This window comes from Vulpes vulpes, chromosome 5 (genome assembly GCF_048418805.1).
Source record: "Vulpes vulpes isolate BD-2025 chromosome 5, VulVul3, whole genome shotgun sequence".
NCBI lineage: Eukaryota > Metazoa > Chordata > Mammalia > Carnivora > Canidae > Vulpes > Vulpes vulpes.
This window is the reverse complement of record NC_132784.1, coordinates 93,984,712-94,011,485: the sequence shown is the minus strand read 5'-3', so window position 1 is coordinate 94,011,485 and position 26,774 is coordinate 93,984,712. Positions and strand designations below refer to the sequence as shown.

At 54.8% G+C, this 26,774-nt stretch overlaps 1 protein-coding gene across 11 annotated transcripts; it reads right to left on the bottom strand.

The window, feature by feature from the left end:
• Positions 1-351: 351 nt before the first annotated feature.
• On the bottom strand, positions 352-25,769 carry IKBKE (inhibitor of nuclear factor kappa B kinase subunit epsilon). Of its 11 annotated transcripts, none has more exons than XR_012001789.1 (22): positions 25,565-25,769; positions 25,062-25,151; positions 23,330-23,448; positions 22,264-22,404; positions 21,716-21,845; positions 20,587-20,768; positions 19,928-20,088; positions 18,951-19,061; positions 18,483-18,662; positions 17,712-17,908; positions 16,890-16,954; positions 16,709-16,800; positions 16,480-16,566; positions 12,418-12,493; positions 12,169-12,281; positions 9,190-9,266; positions 6,412-6,451; positions 5,711-5,940; positions 3,954-4,050; positions 3,081-3,193; positions 2,808-2,879; positions 352-1,102 (listed from the first exon to the last, which is right to left on the bottom strand). XR_012001789.1 is itself a non-coding variant. In XM_072759458.1 (22 exons), exons 3-22 carry the CDS (start codon positions 23,414-23,416, stop codon positions 1,069-1,071), a joined length of 2,157 nt encoding a protein of 718 aa, XP_072615559.1. In that variant the 5' UTR covers positions 23,417-23,448; positions 25,062-25,151; positions 25,565-25,769; the 3' UTR covers positions 352-1,068. The 11 variants fall into 11 exon arrangements, 7 of the variants coding, with proteins under 7 accessions (XP_072615559.1, XP_072615561.1, XP_072615562.1 ...); XR_012001786.1 differs by having other exon boundaries at positions 5,711-5,823; XM_072759458.1 differs by lacking the exon at positions 5,711-5,940 and adding an exon at positions 5,561-5,662.
• Positions 25,770-26,774: the final 1,005 nt, after the last annotated feature.

Sequence of the window (26,774 nt, the reverse complement as noted above, 5' to 3'; positions counted from 1 at the left end):
CCTCGGCTTTGAAGAGTGGGGGATGGGAAGGAGTAGGCACTTAGATGGTGGATTTAAGGGGGGAGAAAAGAGAGGGTCCCGGGCCCCTATCTAGCTCCCTAAAATGGCTGGGGGAAGGCGAAGAAATGGGAGGGCCAGCCCTCCCAGCAGGATGCCATCTTCCTTGGGCCCTTCCCTGAAATTAGGGCCCATTTAGGGGAAAGGCAGGGATCAGGAAGTGACCAGTCCCACCTCCATTTCCCAATCCTGTCCTCCCATATCCCCACCCAGTGCCTGCTGGGATGCTAAGCACACTTAGCCAAGAGCCTCCCCCTGCCTCACAGACCCAGCCCAGTGAGAGCCACTCAGAAATAGAAAAGAAGGCCATGTTTATTCCACTTCTTGAGGGTACAGGTCTCTGATCTGGACTTACAGGCCTGTGCTCCCTGTTGACCACAGCTGGATGCATATCCCAGAGCCTGACAGTGCCTCAGGGAGAGAGGAAGGTGAGGATCCTTGAGGCCCTACCTAGCACCCAGGCCAAACCCCCAAACAAATCAGGCTCTATAATGCCTGGGGCTGAGAGTGGGGGCTCCCAGAAATCACAGGATGTTCAACATGGAAACCCCTTAAGAGGAAGGAAGACTGAATTGAGGTCATTTGACCCAGCATCCTAGGGAAATTCCCAGAGGCCTCCTCTTCTGTTCCCTGAGAATCGAAGCCCTGTAAACCAGAGGAGGTGGTTGGGCGGGCCGATCTGAGCCTCTTCTCCCCGTGGCCTGCTGGCTTCAGCTATACAGGCCGGAGCGATGGAGATGTACCTGAGCCTGTGTGAGACACAAAGGTCAGCCCAGGCAGTGGGTCCTGACAGGGGTGGCCTGGTGCCCTGGGGCCTGCTGTGCTGCTGCTGCCAGAAAGGCAGTGGAAGGTAATGCTGGTGACATCTCCCAGTTGTTGGCCAGGAGGGAGGTAGGCTGACGAGACGGGACCAGACACCATCCTGTGTTAGGCCCCACACTGCAGGCAGGAGAGCAGCGTTTGAATGATTCTAATGCTTCAGGATGTTGGGCACCCCATGGGGCTCAGATGTCAGGAGTCAGGAGCCGATGGGGGCCTACTTAGCCTGTAAGGAAAAATAAAGGTTACCTTCTCCCACCCAGGCAGAGAAGCCTGTGGGCCACACCCCAGGACCCAACACACTCAACTTCTCTGGAGTACAGAGCCATTCAGCTATCTCCTTGTCCAGTGCTTGACACCCCCCACCCTGCCCACAAGAACTCTCTGGTTCTCCTCCTTGACTACACAGTAGAATCACCTGGGGGGTTTATTAACCCCTGGAGGCACCCAGAGTCTTTGGAGGCCAGACCTGGGAGCCATAATCTAAAAAGCTCCCCTGGTGAATCTACTGCAACCAAAAGGTCAAGAGGAGGGGAAGAGGAATTCAAATAGTTATGTGGGCTCCTTGGCTACAGCTCTGAAGAAGGAAGTAAAAATTCACTTAAAATAAAGTTTTGAGCTATCTGTAAATAGACCCCATATCACAGCAAGAAAAATTTATGTTGGCACTAAAATTAGAACTTCCTGCCCATGAAGGAGGTTTTAGAAAGAATCTCCTCCTCAAGGGTATTTAAGAGGATGGAGTCTCCCCTTGCTGGGATGGGATATGGCAGGGAGGCTTCCTCAGCCTGAGGACACTGCAATTCTGGGGACAACCACAAGCTCTGCTCTGGGGTCCCTAGCTCGTAGCCCCAATTCCAGGGTTCCAGACTGGCACAGCCTCTGAGGAACACTGAGCATTTAGTGAGCGCCTCCCTCTGCACCCCTCTCCACCCCTCTCCACCCCAGCACGTGGCATAGCTCATCTGAATTCACCCCTAGTTACCACCAGGAGCTTGGGATCATTCATCCTATTTCACACGGGAGGGAACTGAAGCCCAGAGCCTGGCAAAACCTCCGAGGGTTATGCAGTTTGTAAGGAGCCGTGAGGAGACAAATCCTGTTGGAGTCTGCAGATTCTTTCCACTATGCCACTTGGTCCTCCCGTGGGGGAGTGACAGGCATAGGACGGGGTGTGTGTGTGTGTGTGTGTGGCTGTGGGGGGTTGTGCCCATGCGTACACATACACGCACCTGCACAAGTGTGTATGTACGGAAACAGGCCATGAGCTTCAGGGCAAGGACCATTCCTGATGCTGAGATTATGTCCCTCCTTCTTGGTGTTTAAAAAATGTGCTTTATGAAGCAGGACTACTAGGTGGCAGGATTTTTTTTCCCTTTTAAATGTGCTTACTTGGTCCTGTGGGAAGTTGGTCACTGTTATCTCCTAGCTTCCTTTTGTGAATTTTACTAGTGCAAAAAATCCCAAAGTCTGAGGCCTGAGGCGCATTCCCCGCATCCCCTCCAGTCCCCCTCATTCCCCAGGAGGAGGGGAATCTAACGGGGGCAGGATCCAGAGTTGGGGAGCCTGTGCATGGACAGGAACACAGAGACCAGCAGGCCAGACAAACACAGGCCTCAGGCCGCTAACCCAAGCTCCGCGCTGCCGTTCCTGGTGTAGGCCGTGGAGATGAACCGCAGCCCTCTGTGAACGGTGCCAATGGCTGCAGGAGCGGGTCTGGGGGAGCCATTGGGCAGAGTCTGCGTGGAGGGGAACAGGACACGGCCTGGATCCTACATGCCTGCAAGCCCCCCTCCTGACTGCACTGAGGTGCGTGTCCTCAGGACTACAGTGGAAGCCTACACCTCACAAGGCTGGCAACTCAGCTGTGGACAGGGCAGGGCTCTGACACCTGTCACCAGCCTTCCCTGCACACAGTGGGGGCTCCTTACCCTTCAATGACGCGATTGTTGTCCTGCAGGTCAAAGGCCAGCAGTTTCATCTCCTCACAGAGCTCTTGCATGCTGTTGGAGGCAGAGGCAAGAGGGGCATCTGGGGCCGAGGCTGTCCTGCCAGTCGCTCCCCCAGGAAGCCGGACATCCAGACTCTCTCTATTCCTGCCTCCCAGGCCTGAGGCAGAACCCCTCGGGCTCTAACATCTGTACCATACCCCCTCTTCTACCACTCCCCTCCCTCCACACACACCCTGTCTCTCTAGAACTTACTGGAGAACCAGGTCTGTCAGTGCAGGGCTGGGATAGGGAGCTGTGGGGGGTGGTGAGACCTGAGCCTCCTTTGTTCTGTCCTGAAGATGCTGGTGAGATAACCAGTCGAGGATCTGAAGGGAAACCACACTGTAGTCAGGGGGGATGGGCCAACGGGTGTGGTTTTTCACAAGGGAGGTGTGAGTAAGGGTAAGAAAAAGAGCAACAAAATGCCCCCCAGCCTGCATCCTTGGAGCTTCCTGAATGCCCAAGCCTTTCCTGCAGGCCCTTTCTTCCCATCCTGGAAGCAGTTGACACAAACCACCCTCATGTATCTGTGCTTGGATTTAACTGTCCAGCCCGCCAAGTTCTCCCCTGGGGCCAACCCACACCTTTGATGGCTCAGCATGAGCCTGGAGCTACAGCTACGGAGAAGGGGCAGGGCAGCCCAGCTAGCCTCGAAGGAACCAGGGAACGAGGCTGCTGCGGGGTCTGGGGGCTTGGGGACCAGAGGAGCAGCCTTCTGGGAGCTGCCTCGGTGTTGGTCTCTCCCCAGAGAGCTGACCAAAAGACCAAGGAGGGTTCACATTGCTGCTCTCAGGAGTAGCCTGGAACCTCTCTGGCTGCACAGGGCATGAGGAAGATGTCCTAGCATTCTGGAAGCTCTGTCCTTGTAGTGCCCTTCAGTTTGAGATCACCAGGGAGTGCCTTCCGTTCTCTCTGTCCCCACCTCAGAGCACATTTGTGTGTCAGAGACCTCCAAGCCACTGTGTGCTTGGACACAGACTCTGTCAAGGATGGCCCTGCCCAGAGGCAGGGGAACGGCCTCACGTCTCCAGGGTGCCCGATGGACGCGGCTCCTCTCAGTGGCACTGTGGCCTGCAGATCTCGTACCTTGCTGAGGCTCTCCTGGACTCCCTGGGCTTCTGTGTTGTAGGCAGCCACAGAACAGCTGACCATGCGCAAATGGTTCCTGGTCTCATGCACTTCCCTGGAGAGAACAGATAAGAAATCTAGGTTTGCTCACTCTTCCCGGGGCCCACCCAGCTGTCCTTTGGGTCCACAGACATGGGGAAGAGGCTTTCCAGACAGCAGAGGCTGGAGCGGATGGCTGGGTCTGGGCATTTGCTTCCCTCCCTACCTCTGTCTGCAACTCCTTGTGTGCCCTCAACTCCTCCCTGTCTCACTGGGGGAATGCTGATGACACTTCTGACAAATGCTGCCAAGGGTCCCGCCAGAACCACAGGGGCAGTGAAACCACACATGGCTGTGGCCCATCATACATGCCAGTGAGGATGAGCTAAGGGCCAGGCCAGGCTCCAGACCCGCAGGGGATAGCTCATCCCAGGGCACCTCCTATGGGAACTGCCCCCTTGCCAGAGCCAATCAAGGTCAGGACTCCTCTAGGAGTTTTCTTGTTCTCTAAGTGGAGGGAATGAGCAGCCACCTGTCCCTATTGCACAGAAAGGAAACCAATCCGAGGACAGACAAGCCACTGGTTGTTCTCACCCCTACCTACACATTCAAATTACCTGGAGGTGCTTTTATTTTATTTTTTTTTTAAGATTTTATTTATTTATCCATGAGAGACACACACACACAGAGAGAAGCAGAGACACAGGCAGAAGGAGAAGCAGGCTCCACGCAGGGAGTCCGATGTGGGACTTGATCCTGGGCCTCCAGGATCAAGCCCTGGGCCAAATGAAGGCAGGCGCTAAAACGCTGATCCATCTAGGGATCCCCCTGGAGGTGCTTTTAAAATGCTGATATGAAGCCTGACTTCAGACCAATTAAAGCAGAATTTGGGGTGGGTTAGGGGTGGAGGAGCTGTACTCTACTGTGAGGGTGGGTGAGTGCCTGGGTCTCAGTCCCGTAAAAAGCCCACAGGTCATATGAGCCTGGGACCCTGTCCTTTCTTCCCAGGAGGGGCCAGTATTCCTGCAGGCAGAGGAAGGAGGGAGGGGCTCATGTGAGAGGGGAAAAGCTGAAACTCCTAGAGGGGACAGTGTAAGGGGCTTCCATTTAAGGGCCTCTGCAGGCCCCTGCATCCCTGACCACCAGAAGTCTATAAGCCTGCCTGGCCTCATCCCAGAGGAATCTTGTGCTCTCCCCAGAGAAGGGGCTTCCCAACACAACCACCTGGGAACATGGAAAGAACCCAGATTTTAGAGGCAGTCATACCCATTACTAGTTTTGGATCTGCTACTTACTAGCTGTGTAGTATTGAGGAGACCTGTGCTCTGAGCCTCAGTCTCCTCATCTGTGAAGAGGGGTAAGAGTATATACTGCATAGGGTATATTGTGGGATTAAATAAGCTAATGAACAGAAATAACCCAGGTGCACAAAACCACCTTTTTTTTTTTTTTTTTTGCTTTTGTTCCTTAACTACCATCTCCCCTCAATCAGGGCTCTGCAAATCCCAGGTTCTCTGAAGCCCGAAGGGCAAGGCCAGGAAGGGCCCCAGGGTCCGTGAGCTCAGGAAGGAGGGCCAAACTGTTACCTCATCCACTTGCCGTGCGTGACCAGGGATGTCTGATACTTCTGCACACACTTCTCCTGGAATACCTGCAGGAGCCTTTTGGCTAAATGACTAAAATTCACCCTGAAATGACAGGGACACCGAGGCATAGAGATAATCAGCCAGACCCACCTGTGCCCACGGCTAGCATCCCTGGGTCTCCACCGCCGAAACGCCCAGCCCTTGGATCCACAGTAGGGCCGCCTCTCCAAACAAGGACGGCATGAGGCTTGCACATACACGAACTTTGGAGGTCAGAGTGGCAGGGACGCAGAGCACAGCGACAGAGATGTGGGAGAAGGACAAGGGGATTTCAGAGAACAGACACACTCCAGCTCCGTCCTCACGGGGGAGGCGAGATGCTGCCGGAGATTGAGAGAAGAATGTATAAGGGTCAGGGGTGGGCATCGAACTGGAGGACTGTGTCTCCAAATAACCACTTTAAATCAGAGAGGGCCTCCTGGAAGATTAGTGTCTAGGAGACAGAGGAGCAGAGAACAGCACAAGGGAAGGTCAGAAGCAGGAAGCAGGAAGCAGTAAATCAGGGAGGAGAATTAGGGAAAGAAATACTACAAACAGTCTTATTCCCGCTAGAGATAAGTCCAATTACATCAAACTTCAGAGAAAGCTCCTTCTGAGTGAGCTACTCAGTCTCCCTCCCTGGGCCCCAGATAACTGCCCGACACAGTCACCCGCTCTGCTGCTGCCCAGCTACAGCCTGGGATCAGGATCCTTCATCGAACCTTGTCAGGCACAGAGGACAGCTCCTCCCTGGTGACACCCACCTTCCTGCCTCCTGCTCACCCACCTGCCAGGGGGGACGGGCTACTCACTTATCCAGCTTGTGAATCTGCTCCTCGTTGTAGCCAAGCCCTGAAGGAAACAGACAGGAATGATGTCACCTGTCCAATCAGTCAATGAAACAGAATGCCACAAGAGCTTGGGGACAATTACAAAGATGAAGATAAGCTCAGTCTGGCCCTTTGGGACTTCACAGCCCCGTGGAGCCACGAGGTACAGAGGAGCCCAGGGAAGCTGCAGAGAAATTGCTGCAGGGCTCCTGGGGCCAGGAGTGGAGAGATGAGTACTTGGGGGGACATCTCAGGTGGGGGGTGCTGGATGAGTGGTCCTCGAAGGACGTGTGGTCAGCCCCAGCTCCTCATCCAACACCCCTCCCGGTGTGACTGATGCCTACAGCTCACAGGCCCCATTCCTGCTCAAGTTGCGGGCAGGGCCAGCTGGACTCTGTAGCGATGCGCTGGGTGAGTCAGGCCACCACCCTGTACCTCTCTTTCACTGCCTCCTCCCGGTCAGAGACCAGCCACTTCTCCCTGAAGCGCTGGTTCACTGAGGGAGTCACCTACTGCAGATGCTCCCAGCTGGGAGACGCTGCCCTCTCCTGGGCTTCCAGGGAACGGGCCTCCCAGCTAGAAGCTTCCCCAAGATGACAAGATGCAGGATGGTTGCCCAGCAGCCTCCCACCCAGGTCCCTAACAGCAGAAGCCCCTCGTTGGCATTTCATCCTGGGCCCTGCTCTCGGCCAGCTGAGCACTAGCAATGTCCCAGCTCCAAGTCCCAGCCCGGCCTCCTGGTCGCCGGAGGTTGCAGAGGTGTGATTTCACCTCACCGAGTCGGCTTCTTCATTCCTCATAGGTAACAAACACCCAGGCTGGTGTGAGGGGAGAGGGACAACCAGAAGCGTTTTTCAGAGTGGCGTCTTTCAACATTCCGGGGGTTTGCTGTCAAGGGCTATGCTTCCTTTCATTGTTAGTTTTCATAAGGGACTCTGGCAGACCAATGAAAACAAATCTCTTTGAGGCCATAAAGCGGAGTGGTTAAAAGCATCCAGACCAGGATTGCTTGGGCTACTGAACCTCCTAGGGTCTTGGTTTCCTTATCTATTAACAGGGGAGGGTAATGGTGCCTCTAGTTTTTGCAGGCATTAAATAAATTAAGATCATGCACAGCCTGGAGGACAGTTTCCAGCACATGGGAGGTGCCCAGAAGGGTAGTGAGGCAAGATGATGGAATCCCAGTGATGGAGGCAGAAAGCCTCTCAGGTTCTCTGGAAATCATAGTTAAAAAAAAAAAATCAGCAGGGTGTCAGGAATGGGAGAGTCTCAGTTTCCCCCTCTCCTGTGCTGCTCTCTTCACCTGCTCCACAGCCAGACCCCAGAGGCAGAACTGAGTCTGAAGGAGAGAAGATCATCTAGATCTCTATGTCCGAGCCAGTGGCCGCTGGACACGTGTGGCTGCCAAGCACCTGACCTGTAGCCAGCACGCCTCAGGAACTGAATTTTTATTTTATTTTATTTTTTATTTTTTTGAATTTTTATTTTAATCCAATTAATTCAATTACTTAAAAATTTAAAACCGGAGCAGTGCAAAATGTTGTTTTCCCAATAAATGCAGCTTTACTGCTTTAGTAAGACGACAGGCGTCCAGTTCAGTCTGCTAAAAAATCAGCTTCCAAATAGAGACATGCTGTGAGTGTCAAATACACACAGGACTGTAAGGACTTGGCGTGCACACACACACCAAAGAATGTAAAATACCTCTTTAATAATTTTGTTTATATGGATTACATGTGGAAATGACATTTTGGACATACTGGGTTAAATAAAATGTATTATGTACATTTATTGTACATAATACATTTAAATAATAATAAATAAAATAATAAATAATAAATAAATATTAAAATAAATATTAATAAATAATAAATAAATAAATAATAAAAATAAATAATAAAATGTATTATGTACATTTATTGTATGTAACCAAATATTGGTTAAATAAAATGTATTATGAAAATTAATTTCACCTGTTTGTTTCTATTTTTAAAATATTGGTTACTGGAGAGTTAGGTACGTTGCTGGCATCACATTTCTAAGAGACAGAGCTTTTTAGATAATCCCAGGGCTAGAGATCTAGGCATCAAATCCAGGGCCTGCAGTCCACACATGAGGAGGAGCCCCAGGAGACAGGGGGTTGGTTTCTGATGTGTGAGTCAATTGGGGTCTCCCAGGGGCCCTCACCGCCAGCCCCAGCCCTCCCCCAGGTTCCATCCTACCCTGTCCCATGACAGCAGGCACCTTGGGCAAGCAGCTGCATCCCTGAGCCTGTAAATGAGTGGCTCCTGCCCAGAGGTCCTTTGTGAGGATAAGCAGAGAATACAGGCAAGGCAGCTGGCCCAGTGACCATAGGATATTTCTTCAGACTCTCCCTTATCTGGAAAACCTAGCTGTTTTAACAGCCAAAAATACAATGGATAGGGAAACACTCTTTAAATTGTAAAGTGCTCTACAGAGGTGAGGGGTCTCTTCCAAGGGCCTCCTCGGCTGTCACTGTGGGGCTCCAGCCATCTGAGCGCCCCATGCATGCTGTCTAAGCCTCTTAGTTGGCCATAGGCACAGGGCTCCCGTCCCTCAGCATCTGCAGGTAGCTTAGAGGCAGGGGCCCTGCCTTGGAGCAGCAGCACCCTGGCACCCCACAGCAGCATCCACACAGTAGGTGGAGCATGAAGGAACAGCCGGAGGAGCAGAGGGAAGGAAGGACGGAATGGTGGGAAGGGAGAGCAGGGGGTGGTTTGCTCTCCCCCCATGGCTCACCTGGTCTCATTCTGGATTTCTTGAACTGTTTGTAGATGAGGTTCATCTTGTCCAAACAACACTGAATCTGCTGGATGCTGTGGGCAGAAGACAGGGACTAGGCAAGGGGAGAATAAAACAGCACAGAATAAAGAGGGGAGAGGGGATGGCATGGCTGGCAGAGGGTTGGGGAGCACACAGCTGTCTGCCTGCAGAAGGAGCCTCCTTGCCACAGTTTTGGGGGCCAGACTGGGAGTGGGGGTGTCTCTCCTGTCCCTAAGCTTGTTTGAGCTGCCGTGGGGCCGGCCAGCCACCTGAGTCCCATGTTTATTCTCTCTCTCTCTCTCTGTCTCTGTCTCTCTCTCTCTCTCTCTCACACACACACACACACACACACACACACACACACACACATTCGAGGTGTTTAGTAAGAGATGAGACAGACAAAAAGCTGCAGAACAGGCCACAGGACAATGGCCTTTGCTACACTAGAAGGCTTGAGAAGAGAATCAAGGCAGGAGCCTTGGGTCCTGTGAGGCCAGCAGTGCCCGTGGAGATAGGAGTGGGGCAGAAGCCTGGGGAGGGTAGGAGGAGGGCCCTCCTAGCGTATCCAACACCTGGCACATGGAAGGCGCTTAAATAATGAATGGACAACCCCTATTTAAAACACGGATGAATCCACAGTCCTCAGTCCTGCATGTAGGCAGGGGGATGTGGGAGATGACCTCTCAAGGACCTTCACCTCCTGAGGTTTAAAGTCAGTAGTATTTCTTCCTTCCCCTTTTCAAGTGGATACAAACAGGTGTGACGTGAGGGTTTGTGCATGTGTGTGCACATACGTGTGTGTGTGTGTGTGTGTGTGTGTGTGCATGGGGGAATGTTTCTTCTTCCCCAGCCTCAGGCCTGTTTAGCTCCACTTTCCTCCAAAGCTCCTCCCAGTGACCCCACCTCAGCTACTTCTGGAGCTGGATTCTGGGTCAGACCCGAGCTGCTTCCAGGGCTCTGCAGGTCCCAGGCGCCTGCCCTTTGGAGAACATGGGGTGAACAAGACCTCAGATTCAGTCTTTATCCAAAAGACTCAGGCAAGATATGTGCCGAATTCTGAACTGTCTTCTGATTTTAGAAAGGTGATTCAGTAGACATAGGCTGTCAGGGACAGCCTGAGCAGGGTCTGGGGTAGCGCCCCTCAAATACCCTCAACCTTTAGAGAACTATAAGAATATTCATTCTAAGTGGGATAAACGTGATGGGGGAACAGAGGACTAGCTGGGGACAAAGCACAAGCCCGGAACAGCACACTGACAAAGTCCTGGAAACAGGCAAAGGGACCTTCCTCTACAGACTCAACTGCCTCAATGTTCACACTTTGCTAAGGGCAGAAGGCAATCCTTGCCTGACCCCCCAGGTGCCTGTAAGTCTACTTTACATATAAAATTTCCTTTAGAAATCTCCTTCATCTGTACCCCCCAAGATTCGTGTTGGTGATCATCCCCTAGCACATGGCCCACCGATATCCATCTGAAGGGTCTCATGATTCAGGTTTTATTAGACGGTAATAAGTGACCTTTTCCCAACAATAGCCAGCCCCCTCAAGGTCCTGAAAACCTTGCTCCCAAATTGCTTAGAGAGTACGCTCTCCTCAAACCCCTCCCAATTCCCAGGTATATAATCAACCACCCCTCACAGACTCGGGGCAGCAGCTCTTCCTGCCCACGGGTCCTGTCCCGGGGCTTTAATAAAATCACCATTTTGAACCAAAGACGTCTCAAGAATTCTTTCTTGGTTGTTGGCTCAGGATCTCACCCCACCAAACCTCACCTATATTCCAAAACCTCATCAAACACTAAGAAGAGACTCATGAAAGCTGAGGTCAGGTTTTGCAGCCAAAACAAACAAATAAAACCCTACAGTTCTCAGGGCTCTTTGATTTTAGAATTGAGGGCCTGGGTTAGGGATCCCAGTCAGCACTGACTAGAGTAGGTACTGGGGAGAATGGGTACTAGTCAGGGCGGGCCCCACACTCCAGGCTGTGAGGTAGGCAGGAGGACATTAAAATGTTGAGGGGGCGCCTGAGTGGCTCAGATGGTTGGGCATCTGCCCTCAGCTTGGGTCATGATCTCAGGGTCCTGGGATCAAGCCCCGCATCAGGCTTCCTGCTTGGTGGGGAGTCTGTTTCTCTCTCTCCCTCTGCCCCTCCCCACTGCTCATTTTCTTTCTCAAATAAAAACAAATCTTTAAAAAAAGATGTTTGTTGAATGAGGCTTTCGAGGCCATAAATCCCTGGTGTAGGCCAAGAACATAGGCTTTGGAGGTGGGCAAACATGACACGAAGCCCCATGTCTATCATTTGTCACTGACTGGCTGGGACCCAGGGCATATTAACCTCCCAGAGTGAGCTTCCTCACCTACAAAAGAGGCCTACTAGTAGTAGCATCATTGTGGAGATTAAACGAGATGACAGAAGTAGGAGGGTCAATCCAGGGATTGAGCAGAGCCAATGAAGAGAAAGGGAAATGGAACGAAATTATTCTTTCACTTAGAACCATTGCACCTGGGACACCTGGGTGGCTCAGTGGTTAAGCGTCTGCCTTCGGCCCAGGGCGTAACCCTGGAGACCCAGGATCGAGTCCCACATTGGGCTCCCTGCATGGAGCCTGCTTCTCCCTCTGCCTGTGTCTCTGCCTCTCTCTCTCTCTTGTTCTTTCTCTCTGTATCTATCATGAAAAAAACAATAAAATCTTTAAAAAGAACCATTGCACCTGCTAGGATTTCCAATTCTCTCTCCAAATTCCCAGAAGGACCCCAGGTGCTCTTCTCCTTTAGGCCAGCCTCAGGGGAGGGCCATGCACATTCTTGGATCCCACACCACTACCCCACACCCCAGCACCCTTGCTAAGATAAAGGAGAAAGCGGATTGGTTCCTAAAAATGCTACTGGACCTTCGGAGCTGTGTGTCCCTGCTCCCACCCCCACCCCACCAAGAAGGAAAATCCCACAGACCTTCTGTCCGCATGTACCTGATCCCGGTTCTTCACCAGCTCAGAGCTCAGGTTGCTCAGGCTCACCTGGGTCTCTGTGATATTGTGGGAGCATCTGGAGAGGGCCTCCACCAACTGGAGGATAAAACAAGGCAGACCCCCGGGGGGTCCTCAGGTCAGGGTTCTGATAGGAGCCTGGCTGGACCTCTGCCCCCCAGCTCTGTACTTACAGCTGCCCCCCTAGCCCCAGCCACCCCCCAGCCTCACTCACAGCCCGCAGCCTGGACCTCAGCTCTGTGACCCTCTTCAGCTCCTGCATCTCAGGCATCCCAGCCACACTGCTGAACCTCCAGGGAAGGACAGAGAAAGGACACGGCTGGGGGATTGGGAGGCAGAGCTCCACGACCACATGAAGAGCCTGACCTCTTTGGGACAGCCTTGCTGGCTTCTGGGGTATCTGCGGAGTTTTGTGGTTGGATTGAAGGAACCAATTTCAAGAGGCCCCTAACCCAACAAAGTTGTACTGTTGTTGAGCACCGTAAAGAATAAAGATGGAGATAGCTGGAAACGAGAATCTTGAAAATTCATGAGTCCATGCAGCGAGGTGACTGTTAATAAACTAACTCCCTCCTAGAAATGTTTATCACTAAAGGAAAAGAATAAAGTTCCTTTCCAATAGAAACTGTATTTTATAGTAACCAATAGCTGACTAATAAGGGAAAAGCCTTATTTTATAGAATATTAGCCAATAATGTTCCAGACTTGGAATATTAGCATCATGCTGCCCCCCAGTGAAGTTATTTGCTTGGGCATGGTGCTAAAATCCATGATTAATGATCAAGGCACGGGCACTTGGATTGTGCCAAAGTGGTTCTTTCACACTGGTTCTTTCACAGGGAAAATGTGACCACATGATAAAGGAATCAGGCTGTCCCCACCCAGTGGTGGGAGGCTATGAAGTATACTCGGTGTCCTCTCTGATGTATTTGGCCAAAAGAATGTTCAACTTGAATCCCCCCAGGCTTCAGAGCTCTCAGTTTATAAGAAATGTTGGGAAAGAAGAAAACAAATCCAAAGGGTATCTAGAGAAAACAGCAGAGTCCAGAAAGTGGGGCAGGGGGTGTTGCCCCTGCGACATCCCGTGTCAGGAAAGGGAGGAGGGGGGAGGCAGTCTGTCTAGATTAAAATGGACTTAAGGAACATAACAACTAGACACAAAGTGTGGTCTTGGGTTGGATCCTGGTTTGGATAAAACCAGCTAGAAAAGGAAAGTAGGGAGCAAGTTAGAGACCTTTGAGTATGGATGACTTTAGACGAGATGAAAATGTATTGACATGGGGCCGGAGAGCTCATCAGCTGAGAAAAGCAGGTTATAAGAGAGCAAGTACTAGAGAGTCTCACGTCAGTTAATATATATACTTATATACAGAGCAGAAGACAACCTAGAAGGGCGTCTACTATTACCGTGCAACGACCTAGCTCTGGGTGACAAGGACACGGCATTTTCATTTCGTTTTTGCTTATCTGTATTTTCCCACTTTCTGCAATTAGCATATACTATTTCTATCACGATAACAATCATGGGAAAAAGAATCTTGCGTGCTTTGGTTTGGGAATGGTATTGGCAGAGGGGAAGGCGAGAGGACAGGGGAGAATTAGGCACGAAGTGGGCGCGCCATGAAGGCAGGAGTTTACTGTTGTATCTCCAGTGCCCAGCAGTGTTCGGCACACAGTAGTTCCTCTGTACCTGGTTGTTGGATGAATTAGTGAGCGTACAAATGGATTTTAGGGTGTGCAATGCTTGCTGGCAGAAGCAGCTGAGGCTGACCTAGTCAGCAGAGATGGGTCTGAGTGCTAGTCCCAGCTGCCACCCCTCCTGTCTTCCATGACCTGGGGTCACTTCACTTCTACAAGACTTGGGGATCTTGTGTACCTAACAGAGAGATAAATCTCCTTCCTGCTTCCCAACAAAGCATTTGTGGGCATCCAACAGGACCTCGGAGCTAAAGCGCTCGGCTACAGAGCAGGGACATACGCTGTTTGGTGGTGAGGGAAGCACTGGGGCTTTCTGAGCCAGTGCCACCACATGACAGCAGTTGCTGAGAAGGACCAGGGAGCTTCACGACAGAGGCAAGGACACTCTGCCAAGGGAGTCTGGTTTGGGGAGCCCGTCTTGAGGAGCCCGAGGGAGAGATGAGTGACCAGGCTGGGCAATGGCAGCCACTTTATGCTTGGTACTTGTTAAAATGTGTCAGATTCCAGAATCTACAGGTCTGAGGATGTTCACAAAAGAACAGAATCACAAAGGGTCAAAGGTGGGAGGGCTCCAAGATCATCCAGTTCTCTTATTTTGAAAAAGAAAAAATAGTGGCTCAGGTTAGGAGAGAGAACAGTGGCCTAAGGTCCCAAGTGAAGAGCTTGGAGTGGCCCTCTGACGCTCTGCTCAGTGCTCTTCCTGCGCTCTGTACTCTTCTCTGGTGGGAGGGGGGCTGAAATATGCTTTGAAGCAGGTGCTCCTCCGAGCCTGAGCTCTCCAGGCACACCATGCCTCCGAGGGGGCCTGGCATCCAGAATGGCAAAAACAGCGGCCAGCAGGCCCAGGACTCCAGCTCCAGGGAGTCCCTTCTCCACAGGCCTCAGTCTAGGGCAAAGGGGCAAATACCCCAAATACTTTCTCCATGTCTTTCCTGTTCAAGAACCTACGATAGAAATCTACTGGTCATTTTATTGGGTTCAACCTGCCAACTGGACCTTCTAGGCCCTCCATGCATTCTCTCCTTCCCTTCCTATCCCTCTGCCCCACTCCACCTTCACCCTGGGATATTTTCCATTTTAACTGTGGCTTCAAACAAACCTCATCAGCACCCCTCCTCCAATCTCCCCAATCATGTCCTCCTTTTCTGTCTCTGCACAGGACCAAACAACTCAAGGTATTCTTTCACTCTGGCCTTAAAAGCTTCACCTCCTCCAGGAAGACCTCCATGATTCTCCCTCCTCACCTCCAGTCTTCCTCTACCCAACCATCCCATCACTCTTAAGTCCCTGAGAAGGGCTATCTCCTCCAGGAGAATGTGGACCCTCTGTGTGCCTGGTGTCACATCTATCCCTGGACCCCCTTTCTGTGCCCCGTTCAGAGCTCCTCTCAAGGACCAGTGCTGTGCCCCTGCAGCTCCGCATCTCTGTCACCATTTGAAAGGGACTCTGTCCTTGTCATCTGGAGACTCTCTTTGGCCTCTTCCGGCAACACTGCCACCCCATCTGCCCCATTATCTGAACCGCTCCTGCCAAGCAAGGCAGCAGTGAGTCAATTCACTGCTGGGAACTCCCAGGACCTTCCTAAGGATAAAAGCCAGGGGATGTGAGGAGTAGGGACATGAGACATGTTCAGCACAGCTTCTGCTCCTGTTACCCCACGTCTCCTCCCAGTAGGGAAGGTTCCAGCTACCATCAGCTTCCCTGGGCTGCAGAGCCCCCTCCTCTCACCTGTACCATGGCCTCATGCCTTCCGAGACTTGGGGGGCTATGCCCACTCCTTGGAAGTGCTCTGCCCACTGGAGTCTTCCTGCTTCTCATGTCTAGACTCTCTGGCTTGGTTCCCTCCTCCCCAGTCTCTCCCTTTGTCTGGTCTATCACCCCTAATTAGCCCAAGTCAGAGCAGTACTGGGCACAGAGCCCCAAGGCGGGCCTAGGAAATGTGAAGAAGGTGAGGACAGTTTAAGACCCAGAGACAGGTGGCACCTGGGTGGTTCAGTCAGTTCAGTGTCTTCCTTTAGCTCAGGCCATGATCCCACCGTCCTGAGATGGAGTTCCACATCAGCCCTGCATCAGGCTCTGTACTCAGGGAGGAGTCTTCTTCTCCCTCTTCCTTTGCCCCTCCCCACTGCTTGTGCTCTCATTCTCTCTCTCATAAAAAAAAAAAAAAAAAAAAAGGATGCAGAGCCAGAAGGAAGAGCATGGAGGATGAGAGCACCCAGATCCCCATCCTGTCAGGTCCAGGGGGCTGGGTGAGGCTATGAGGGCTTCTGCTGGAGTGCTGCTCTGGGGCTTGGTACCTGCTAAGGCAGTGCTCCCATGGCTGCCCCATTCTCCTTGCAGTGACTAGGTGGTGGGAGAGGTCTGTACAGTCACCTTGCAGCATGGGGATGAGGGACAGAGTAGGGGTCCCCTCTGTATTCTCCAACAGCTGGGAGAGTGGGAGGTCTGGGGGGGGCAAGGGGCATTGTTGGACATTTGGGGGTGAAGAACAGGCAGACAGAGAAGGGCCGAGGGGTCTGAGCCAGCCTCACACCTGCTGCAGCGCACCCCCACCCCCTACCCTGAGCAGGACACCCACCTCTCGGTGCCCAGGCTGCTGCTGAGGAAGAGGAGAGCCATCCGTGTGACCTCCAGCGTCCGTCTGCATGTAGCCTGGAGCGTCTCCCTGCAGAGGGGTGCAGAGTCAGAGCTCCCTTCTCCCAGGGGACCAAGAGCCCATGCCAAGGGAACGGCACCCGGGCTGTGTGGAAGAGGTCAACCCCACCTGCCCACCTTGCCCTCTGCATTCAGCCCCCGGGTGTACTCACACAAACCAGTGCAGTCCCCGAAGCATCATCTCCTGCCCGGCCAGCAAGGTCCGTGCCAGCCACAGGGCCTGGTAGCCAGCACCCAGTACACTCTAAAATACACAGGGGGCAGGGTTAGGACTCCCACCCCTACCCCTTGTGTGACCCTTCCTGGCCAACGGCCACCAGGGCCACCTCTCACCTTGGCGGTGGTGTAATCTGCCTGCAGGTCCACTTTAGGGAAGAACTTGGAGATGTCCTGAGCGGCTGCAGACAAAGACCCTATCTGAGGGGCTGCCTGTGTGTCCCGGACAAACCCTAAATTCATCTTTTGTTCTTCCCCACTCACGCTCACCCTCACCCCATCTTCCAGAGCAAGCTTCCCACCTTGTGCACAGCACCCCCAAGCCTAAATAAATGCACTTGCTGCGCTTCTTTACAATTACTGTCCCTCACTGCCCCCTGGTGTCCTCTTTGGAGAACTACAGCCTCATGCCCAAGGTCCCAGAAACAGCCAGAAAATGGGCTAAAACCACCCTCAGGCCTAGGAGTTTCAAGGTTAAGTCTGCTTTCCAGCATTGGAGACCCTGAAAAGGAGGATGACATTGGCATCATTCAAAGAAGAAGGAATGGTACTTTTTCTAGAACTTGGAAGACAAAACTCTGGACCCCTGACCACCTTTCTTTGCTCTAGCAACTGGGATTCCTGCTTTCTCCAACCCAAACCATCCGAGGCTCTCCCACCAATCGCAGAGATGCGGAAATCATCTTAAATCCAGATCTCCCTGTTTCAATTGAAGTTTCTTTCACAGCTCTGTGGACACTGTGAGGCCCAGGGAGGTGAAGTGTGAGTCCCACAGCATTTGAGAGGCATGATAGAATTAGAGGCCAGATCTGCCTTCTGGACCCTGTGGGCCCAAAGAAACAGCCACAAAAAGTATTAATCAATATCCTGGATCATAACCTCCTGTCCTTTGTGGAAAGTAAGAAGGAGAAAAGATCCAGCCTGTAGGGCCCTACTCACGGTCCCTGAAGGCCAGCCCCTTGGGGGTCTCACTGGCCTTGCTGAACAGGGTCAGGGGGCTGCTTGCGGTCGTGTGGGTGATGTGTTGCGCTGACAGGCTGGGCTCAAGGATGCAGAGGTGACCCTCAAAGAAGTACTCCTGGTGCTGGGGAGCCACACTGGTCTGCTCATATACTGCCTCCAGGAAGATGGCTATCCTAGACACACAAAGGGTCCCGGGGGGTGGAAGGGAGAAGATAGGAAGTGTTAGCATGGTCTAGGGCCCAGGTGACCCAAACCCCAGGTAAGTCTTCATCCATGGAGAGGGCTCAGCTTTTCAAAGGGAGGGACTGGATGACTCTCATTCTTATCAAAGGTGGAGAGACAAAGGCTAGAGCTAATGTCTTAGAGTGGATGGGGACAGTAGGAACAGAACACAGGAGCCCCAATACCCAGCCTCTGCCTTTGCACCCTTTCCTGTGACATTCCCACTAAAATTCACCTAGAATTTGAGAAATAATGGGTTCCATGAGCAACACATTTGGGAAACACATCACCAACACACACATGCGCATCCATGCACATACGCATCCCTCAGATTCCTAATGTTCGTTAGCATGGGAAAGGCTGCTGCATCTCTGGAGTCTAGCAGCAAGGAAGAACTGTTTAATTTCATGGAATTAGTTTTTCCAAAGTAAGATTGGACCCAGCAGCTCTCATATCTACTAGGATACACCCCTCTGCTTGGGTAGAGAAGGTTCTGGTGCCTGTCCCTCAGACCCATGCACTCACGTATTGTGGGCATGGATGTAGATGTGGTGCAGGACCGCCTGGGACAAGGAGAAGACATGGACAACGACTCGCTGCAGGATGTCACTGGTCTCCGCAAAGAACTGGTCAAAGCCCCAGCACTTGGCCTGTTCCACCTCCAGGATGTTGGCCAGGATGGGCACCAGCTGGCTCTGCAGCCCCCTGTACCCCGGACATGGATACGCTCAGGCACCAGGGCCCAGACTTGTCCTCTTTGAGGATGCAATAGGGCATTCCACGATAAGGTCCTGAAGAGCTAGGACCAAGGCGGGGTGGGGGTGGGTGGGGAGGAAGAGCTTCAAGAGGGGAAAGCGGCCCCCTGACAGGGAAAGTGGTCCACTGAGCCGACTGCCCCTGCGCCGGGCCCTCCCCACAGGCCCGATTGTGCGCAGGCGTCAGGGATGCCAGCCCAGCCTCAGGTGGGTCCGCGCCTCCCGCAGCCGCACTCACGGGGACAGCCGGCAGGTGATGGGGAGGCCGTAGCTCCACTCCAGGGGCCCGTTCTCCCGCCGCTGGGTGCCCGCGATGGCCCCGGCCGGCTTCTCGGTGGTGATGCGGTACCTGGGGCGAGGAGGGACCAGCTCGGCGGGACCCCTGGCCCGTCACACTCCGAGGGACGGCAAACTCCGCACGGAGGGCTCCGGAAGCAGAGCACCGGCTCTCATCAGCCAGCCACTCCAGATGGGCCCGGAAATGGAATTTGAGAGTCCTGGCCCTCAGGCAAGGCAGCCCCCAGGCAAGCTCTGGGCTCCATCCGCCATCCGCTCCCCCGCCCCCCCCCACCTCGGTCGCGGGCTGCCCCTGCACCTCTGCCCCCTGCCCGCCCTGTGCTTCCCTCTACAAGCCTGCCCCGCTCAACGTCCAGAGCCTTCTGGGCCAGCCCCCGCCCCGCCAGTCTCCTTCCCCTTCCCTAACCTAATCCAGGTCCCCACAGCTGGACCCCGAGCAGAGGGTGGCTGTTTTGACCTTCCCACCAATCCTTAAACCTCTTCCCACGGTGCCCCGCGAGGGAGAAACAGCCACTGCCTCCAGCCACCTCTGGATCAGAAGCAGGAAACCTGGGAAGGCCTTGCATCTGGGACCAGGAGGCTGTGTCCCCCCTGGTCCAGCCCCCCCTTTGCCCCTGGTGGGCTCCCCAATTTTGGGCATGTGTCTTTTCCAGCCTCAGCTGAGGTGGGTGAGCCACACATGCCCACGGAGGGAGCAGAGGGAGTGGCTCTAACAGGGAGCTCGGGAGCTCGGGGCTGCCATAAGCACTGCTCTCCTATCAGGGCAGGGCTCAGCTTCTTGTTTGATGGGCTGATAACCAAGTATTAAAAAGGAGCCTGGGTCAGGGTGGCCCCCAGGAGGACCACAAAGTGAGAGGTGGAAGAGGAGATGCAGCAGGGAGTGGTGGGGGAAGGCCCAGGGCTGGAGGCCCACCGTACATCATCTCCTTGTTGCGCCGTGGCCCACCAAAGGGGACGAAGGGCAGGCTGCCAGTGGCTGCGTGGTACAGGGTTACCCCAATGCTCCAGAGATCCACCGTTACCCCAAATGTCTTCTGCTGGGGCTTGCGAAGCACTGCCCGCTCATACATGTCGGGGTGCTGCCGGAGAGAGAACCAATGAGCAGCCATGGAGGGGGAGGGTGGGCAAGGGTCTGAGCCCCCATCCATCCAACCTCCTTCTACCACCTTCCAGTGAAAACAGAACTATCAGAACCACCTCCTTTGTCATCTCAAAAACTAGTGTGGAGCTAGACCATCCAGAGCATTCTATCTGTCCACCCTCTGCCCTGGGGAAAGTGGTGACCAGTGGTGCCCTATCTTTGGTGAGGATCCTATCAAGAAATTAACTACACAAGGGAGGCCCAGGCAGGGGGCCTGGGCAGAGGGGCCCCGGGCAGGGACACTCCAGCAGGGAGGCCCAGGCAGGCAACAGCACCACCTTTTCCAGAATACATTCTTCTGGCTGGGGTGCAGAGGTGACATATACCTTACCACACGCAGGGGGACTGAACAGAGCCCCTTGGAGGAGCTCAGAGAGAGTCACAAGTGGACGGGCAGCCCTGAGTTTGAACACAGGGTCCCCAGCAGCCCACTCACCAGATACTCCTCAGTGCCATAGACGGAGACAAACTTCTCATCATCATCTAGCTCCCGGGCGGCCCCAAAGTCCGTCAGCTTATAGATGCTCTGCCCTTCCTCCCCCATGAGGCGCATGATGTTTCCAGGCTTGATGTCACGGTGGACGATGCCATTCTCCCGCAGGTGGTTCATGCCAGCCACTGTGGAGAGACAGGGCTGCTAGCTCCTGGCCAGGAACAGCTCAGTGTCTGTGCCTTATTTGGGGCAGAAGCCTGTCCTTGGGTCCAGAGCAAGAGTGCACATGGGCTGACAGGGCCACAGGAAAAGCAGGAGAACAGAGATGGGGCATAGGACAAAGGAGGGGGTCCCAAAGACATGAGTATTGAATCCACCGGGATTCCCTAAGAGATCAAGAGGGATGACAGCTCTGCTTCCCCAAGGACAGCACCCCCTCTCCTGTCTGATTTATTCTTAAAAGTTGTAATACAATATACCTAACACAAAATTTACTATTTCCAGCACGCAGTTCCGTGGCATTAAGTACACTAGCAGTGCTGTGTAGCCATCACCACCATCCACCTCCAGAACTTGGTCATTGTCCCAAATAGAAACCACCTATTACACCATCCCTCTCCATGCCTCCATCCCCCCAGCCCTGGGCACACACACTGTTCTACTTTGTCTCCGTGGTTTTGACTGCACTAGGTCCCTCATCTGAGTGGAATCATTCATATGGTACCCGTGACTTCACTTGGCAATGTCTTCCAGGTTTATCCACAAACAGCACATGTCAGAATTTCATTTCTTTTTAAGGCTGCATAGTGTTCCATCATATGTACATATAATATTTTATCCATCCATCTGCCCATGACATTTGGGTTGTTTTCATCTTAAGGCTATTGTGAATAACACTGCTATAAACAATGATGTACAACCTGGTTTGATTTTTTTCTTTTTAAGATGGAGTTTTAAACAGCTGCCCTAGGTCTGTGGAGAGCCTCCAGGTACAGATGTCTTTTGTGTTTGGGTCATTGTTTCAGAAATGCTGGACTCTCTGAGACTTCGCCTTCCACTGAGGGCTGGGCCTGTGGCTGGTCTGATGGGGAAGGGGACTTCCTGGGGGATGGTCAGGGAGGGGCTCACTCACCCACACAGCGCAGCACCACCAGAAACTCATCCTCGGGCAGCCCGAAGGCATTCTCAGGGCTCTCGAGCACGCTGAGCAGGCTCCCGCTAGAGCAGTACTCCATCACCAGCACCTTCTGCCGGCTGCCCCCCTGTGGGTGGGACAGAGAGAAGCTTGGGGACAGGGAAGGCAAATCTCTTCCCCTTCCATCACTATGTGAAGAACCAGCTTTTTCAAGGGGAGGGTGACTCAGCCTAGGTGAAAAGGCCTTATTGTCTAGGTCCCAGCTGCTGCCTGGCCTTCCCTCTTTGGCCTTACGGTGACCCCACACACCTGAGCCCAAGGTCACCTTCCCAGGAAGCCCTCTCTGATTAGGCCCTACTTCCCATCTTTATTTTCCCACACATACCCCCACCTCAGCATTCTTTATTCTACTCTACAGGTTGCTGCTCTGGCTGACCTGCTGACAAACATGTGACCATGTCTCCGTTACTATGTGACCTGACTCTTTTCCAGCCTGTGAGGGTAAAGGACCAGACCAGCTCCCTCTGACCAACTACTGGACCCACCGTCTCCTCCACTGCAAAGAGCTTGACGATGTTCTGGTGGTTCAGCTTTCGCAGGACCTCAAACTCCCTCACCTGCACCTCGCGGGGCCGCAGGTAGCTTGCCGTGTTGAAGACCTTCACAGCAACCAGCTCCCCGGATTTCTGCCATGCGGGATAACATAAGTCCCATTCCTGCCCTGGGAAGCACACATATGCCCCCAGGCCTCCACATAGCTTCTCCCACCTGCCTGACACCAGCCAGGACCAAAGACAGCCCGGTTGGGGCTGGGGGCTCCCACCCTCAGCTTCTTCCCCTAATCAGAGGGAACATAGCCCGGTCCAACCCTGAGACGGGATAAGGGCTTTGTGTACCTGATACCCCACAGGGGATGTTTGGTCGTTGCTATTACCATTTTTTTTTAAAAAAAGATTTTATTTATTTATTGGAGAGAGAGAATATAAGCAAGCAAGAGAGAGCAGGAACGGGGGGAGGGGCAGAGGGAGAGGGAGAAACAGGTTCCCCATTGAGCAGGGAGCCAGACTCAACATGGGGCTTGGGGCTCCATCCCGGGACTCTGGGATCATGACCTGAGACAAAGGCAGATGCTTAACCCACTGTGCCTCTCAGGCACCCCGCTATTACTGTTTCTAGTGACAATAACCACATAGGCACCAACCACCCCTGGTGCTAGCAGCAAAGCTGGACTGGAACCTGTTCTGGCTCCAGCTCTTGACACAAGACTGTGATATGTCTACATAGTCAGTGCAGAGCCATGATGAAGGCAGGGGGAATTCAAACAAGTCCCACTTCCCAGTGCTGCTATTCCTGGGTTTGCTGCCACCTCCCCAGGATGATGGCTTTGCATCTTCCTCTCTTTCTCTCCAGTCCCAAACTCTGCCTGACAGAAGCAACATCCCAAGGAGCCCTTTAGAACTCCCCACACCTCCTCCCAAAGCCACAGTGTCCCCTGGCTCCAGAGTGTGCTAGGCATCCGCTCAGCCACACAGCACCCTTGCTGCCCACCAGGGGCCAACAGGGCCAAGAACTTCCTCGGCCTCAGGGGGCCTGGCCAGGGCTGCATCCTACCTTGTTTCGGGCCTTGTACACACTGGCAGTGGCCCCCTGCCCCAGCAGGTCGTCCGTGTGCCATAGGTAATTGATGGTGCTCTGCATCTCCTGCCCCTGGCCAGCTGGCCACCTTCGGCCTAGAGAAAGAACATACGAGAGTCTAGGATTCCACTCCTGGGGTGGACACTGGTGGCCTGACAGGTAACTGTGACCACGACCATCCCAGAACGGGCTTCATGTGGCCATTCCAGAGGCAAGGGGATGGAGGAAGTGTGAAGCACAGGCAGGCTAAGAAACCTCTCCAAAAAGAAATACAGCCACTGGGGCCCTCAGCCCACAGCCTGTGCCTGTCCCCACGGGGCACTCTACCTGTCCTCACGCCCAATCTTCTCCAACCCCTTCCCCAGAGGCCATTCTACAGAGACAGACCTTTTTCCCTGTTACCTCTCCCAGGCACCGAGAATTCTGGGTTTTTGGCATCCAGACCTGGGATTGTCCCAGGAAGCAGAAATAGTGCTTGAAGGCAGGGCCCCAGGTCAGGCAGCGTCAACCACACCACCACAAATCTCCAGGATTGCAACACGAGCCTGGAGCCCTTCCCCACCCACTTGCCTGGGCCCACCACTTCCTGCCGCTGTGAGCGAACAGCTGCTCAGGCGGCCAGTGTGGCCAGGTCAGCGCTGCTCTGGAGAGGGACGGATATACTGCTGCAGGGAGCATATGTGTATGAGTGTGCGTGCGTGTGCACGTGCGCACACTGTGGTGAGGGTGGGGGTGGGCAGGAGACCATCAAATCCAAGAACTCAAGAGCCCAGGGGAGAATCTGAAACCCTCTACAACTCCATTCCCCATCTCTGCCCCCATTCTGTTCTCTCCAAAGGCCAGTTCCCCTAAAGCAACTGGCTCTAGGGAGTGTAGCCCCAGAAATTAAACTCAAATCCTCTCTGAAAAATAGGTTCAGAGCTGGTCTCAATGGGATGATGGGAGAAGGGCTACCGCCTCTTAAATATGCTGATAAGGCTGGACTAGACAGGGCTTCTTCCTCTTCTAACATCTGATAGGTTCTTAACCCTAGGGTCACCTGGAATCCTACAGTTCCTTAAGATTTCTTTGAGCCTTCTCTCTGTAATCTTTTTTTAAAATGCAAATCTTGAGAATGTCATTTCCTTGAGCCAGAGGCCACTTGAAGAGGCTCAGTGGCCTATTCCTAGTTTCAGAAAAAGTGTTAGTGTTTGCATTTTCCAAAAGCCACTGAGATACAGAGAGACCTCCAGAAGACAACGGAAGAGCTCAGCTTGGATGAGCTGATCAGTGAGTCCCCTCCTCCCCGACCCCAGAGGCTGAGGAAGAATCAGGATGCCCGGCAGAGCACACTGAAACCAAGGGCAAGGGGTGCAGTCTGGGGACCTGGTGGACAGCAGATGATGCCACCTCCACCATCCTTCCCTGGGCTGGTCCTCGACGTGGGCCCTGGGGCTGGGGGCTGCCTGCGCACAGCTGCACCAGGGGAATGGACCGTGCGCGCAGAAGGCAGACGCCGGGGCGGGCCGCACGTCCGGGCTGCGCTCCTGGTCCCGCCAGGCTGTGCCCAGGGGCTTCTGGGTGGCACCTCTGGTTGGCTGGGCGAGCTCTGCGGCGCCCGGTGCGGGGAAGGGCTGCTCCGCGCCGGCGGCGGGTGGATGAACGAGGGCGGGCGGCGGAGCCTGGGCACCCGCCCCGCGGGGGCCCTGCGGGGGCCGAGCGCACTCACCCCGCGCTCCGAGCAGCCGTGGATCAGGCCGAGGCTCTCCGGGGCGAGCGCCGGTCGTGCTTTCCGTCCGTGGCCAGTCCAGGAGCTGAGCTGCACCGGAAAGAGCAGGGCGGAGAGGCACCCCTCGGCGCCGCGCGTGCGGTGTGACTCTCGGCCTCCGCCAGGGGCCACCGCGCCGCGCCGGTCCTTAACCCTTTCCTGTCACCCTCCCCCACAGCGCCGGGGCTTTCCATTCCCCCAGCGGCGCCGGGGGCCCGGGAGAGGGAGCCGGGCGCGGGGAGAGGCCGGGGCGCAGGGCCGCGCGCCCCTCTCCGCGCCCCCGGCGCTGCTCCGCGAGGCGGGCCTGGGACGCCGACGCCGACGCCGACCGCGGGGCCCCGCCGGGGCGCGCAGGAGCGGCGGGGGAGGGCGCCCCGGGCCCCGCGGAGCTCCGGCCCCGCGCCCCCGCCCCGCCCCCGCCCCGCGCCCCCGCGCCCGCCCGCGCCCGCGCCCGCCACGCTCACCCCATCTCGGCCGCGGGCCGCGCGCCCGCCGAGCCCTCAGGGCTCGCTGTCATGCACCGGCCGCGCGCACCGCAGCCCCGCGGCCGCGGCCCCGGGCCCCGAGGCTGGGCCGGCCGGAGGGGCCCGTGCTGCCCCTGGAGCTGCGAGGCTGGAGCGCAGGCCTCCTCCGGGCTCCCCGCGGCGCACGCCGCTCGGCTCCGGCGGCTCTGCGCTCTCGCACTTCCTGATCTCGTTCTTTCTCTCTCTTAAAGGGGCCGAGACCGCGGAGCGCAGCCGCCGCGCGCCCGAAGGGGAAAGGATGCTCCGGCTCCCAAGTGGAGGTGACGGGACCCGGTCGGCGCCACCGAGAGGCCGGGACCGGGCCGGGCGTCCGCGGCCCCCGGAGCAGGGAAGTCCGGGCGCGGCCCGCAGCCAACCGAGCAGCTGGGGCAGGTTAACCGGGTGGAGAGCTGCCGGCGAGACCTCAGAGCCCCTGGGAGGTCCGGGACCTGCGCCGGCCACTCCGGAAGTTGATCTGACTCCAGGTCCCAGTGAGCCCGCAGAGGCCCACAAGCAGACCCCGAAACCCGGTTGCGGCCTCTCGCCCTCGTCCTCGTCCTCTCGGGGGACCCTCAGCACAGCCCACATCCCCTCCTGGTTTCTTCATCCAAAGTTAGTAACGTTTACGCAGCGGGTTGTGTGGGTGACTTGGAGCCAGAGGTATGGAAAGGCGAGGGCAACTGGCAGGAAGGCGCTCTACAGGCTTCCAAGGCACTGAGGCCCACACACCTGTAGAAACCTGCCCGTTCAGAGGCTGCTGGGGCTGGAGCCCGGGTGTGCCAGCTTCCCAGGCGGGACTCAGTGCCCCAAACCAAATCTCCCAGGAGACTGGAGAGGCCTGCACTGTTCTGGTCAACTGTGAGATGGCAATTGGATAAGAAATGGTTAAAACCAGGAAATTCCACATTTCTAGAGAATGTCAGAGGGACTTTCCCATGGCAACACCTGGTGGTTTCCTCCAGCAGCCGCACCCCTACCACCCTGACACCAGAACAGGAGCCCGGCTGAGAACTGCCTCTGCCCTCAGGCAGATCAGACAGGCAGACACACCTGTGATAACCCCCAGTCCGAGGCTCTGTGGGGCCTGACCCAGGCGCTGCCCGCCACTTCTCTTGGCTGAACCAGGTCGCCAGACCCTCCCAGCTCTCCATCCAGGATTCCCGGCTGTCCG

Bases quoted from the DNA above. Each gene is read 5' to 3' on its own strand.
- IKBKE (XM_072759458.1), bottom strand. From the start codon at position 23,416: ATGCAGAGCACCATCAATTACCTATGGCACACGGACGACCTGCTGGGG. The intron at 22,405-23,329 runs GTAGGATGCAGC...CCCGCATGGCAG, and splicing joins TGTACAAGGCCCGAAACAAG to AAATCCGGGGAGCTGGTTGC. The intron at 20,769-21,715 runs GTGAGTGAGCCC...GTCTCTCCACAG, and splicing joins GGTGGTGCTGCGCTGTGTGG to TGGCTGGCATGAACCACCTG.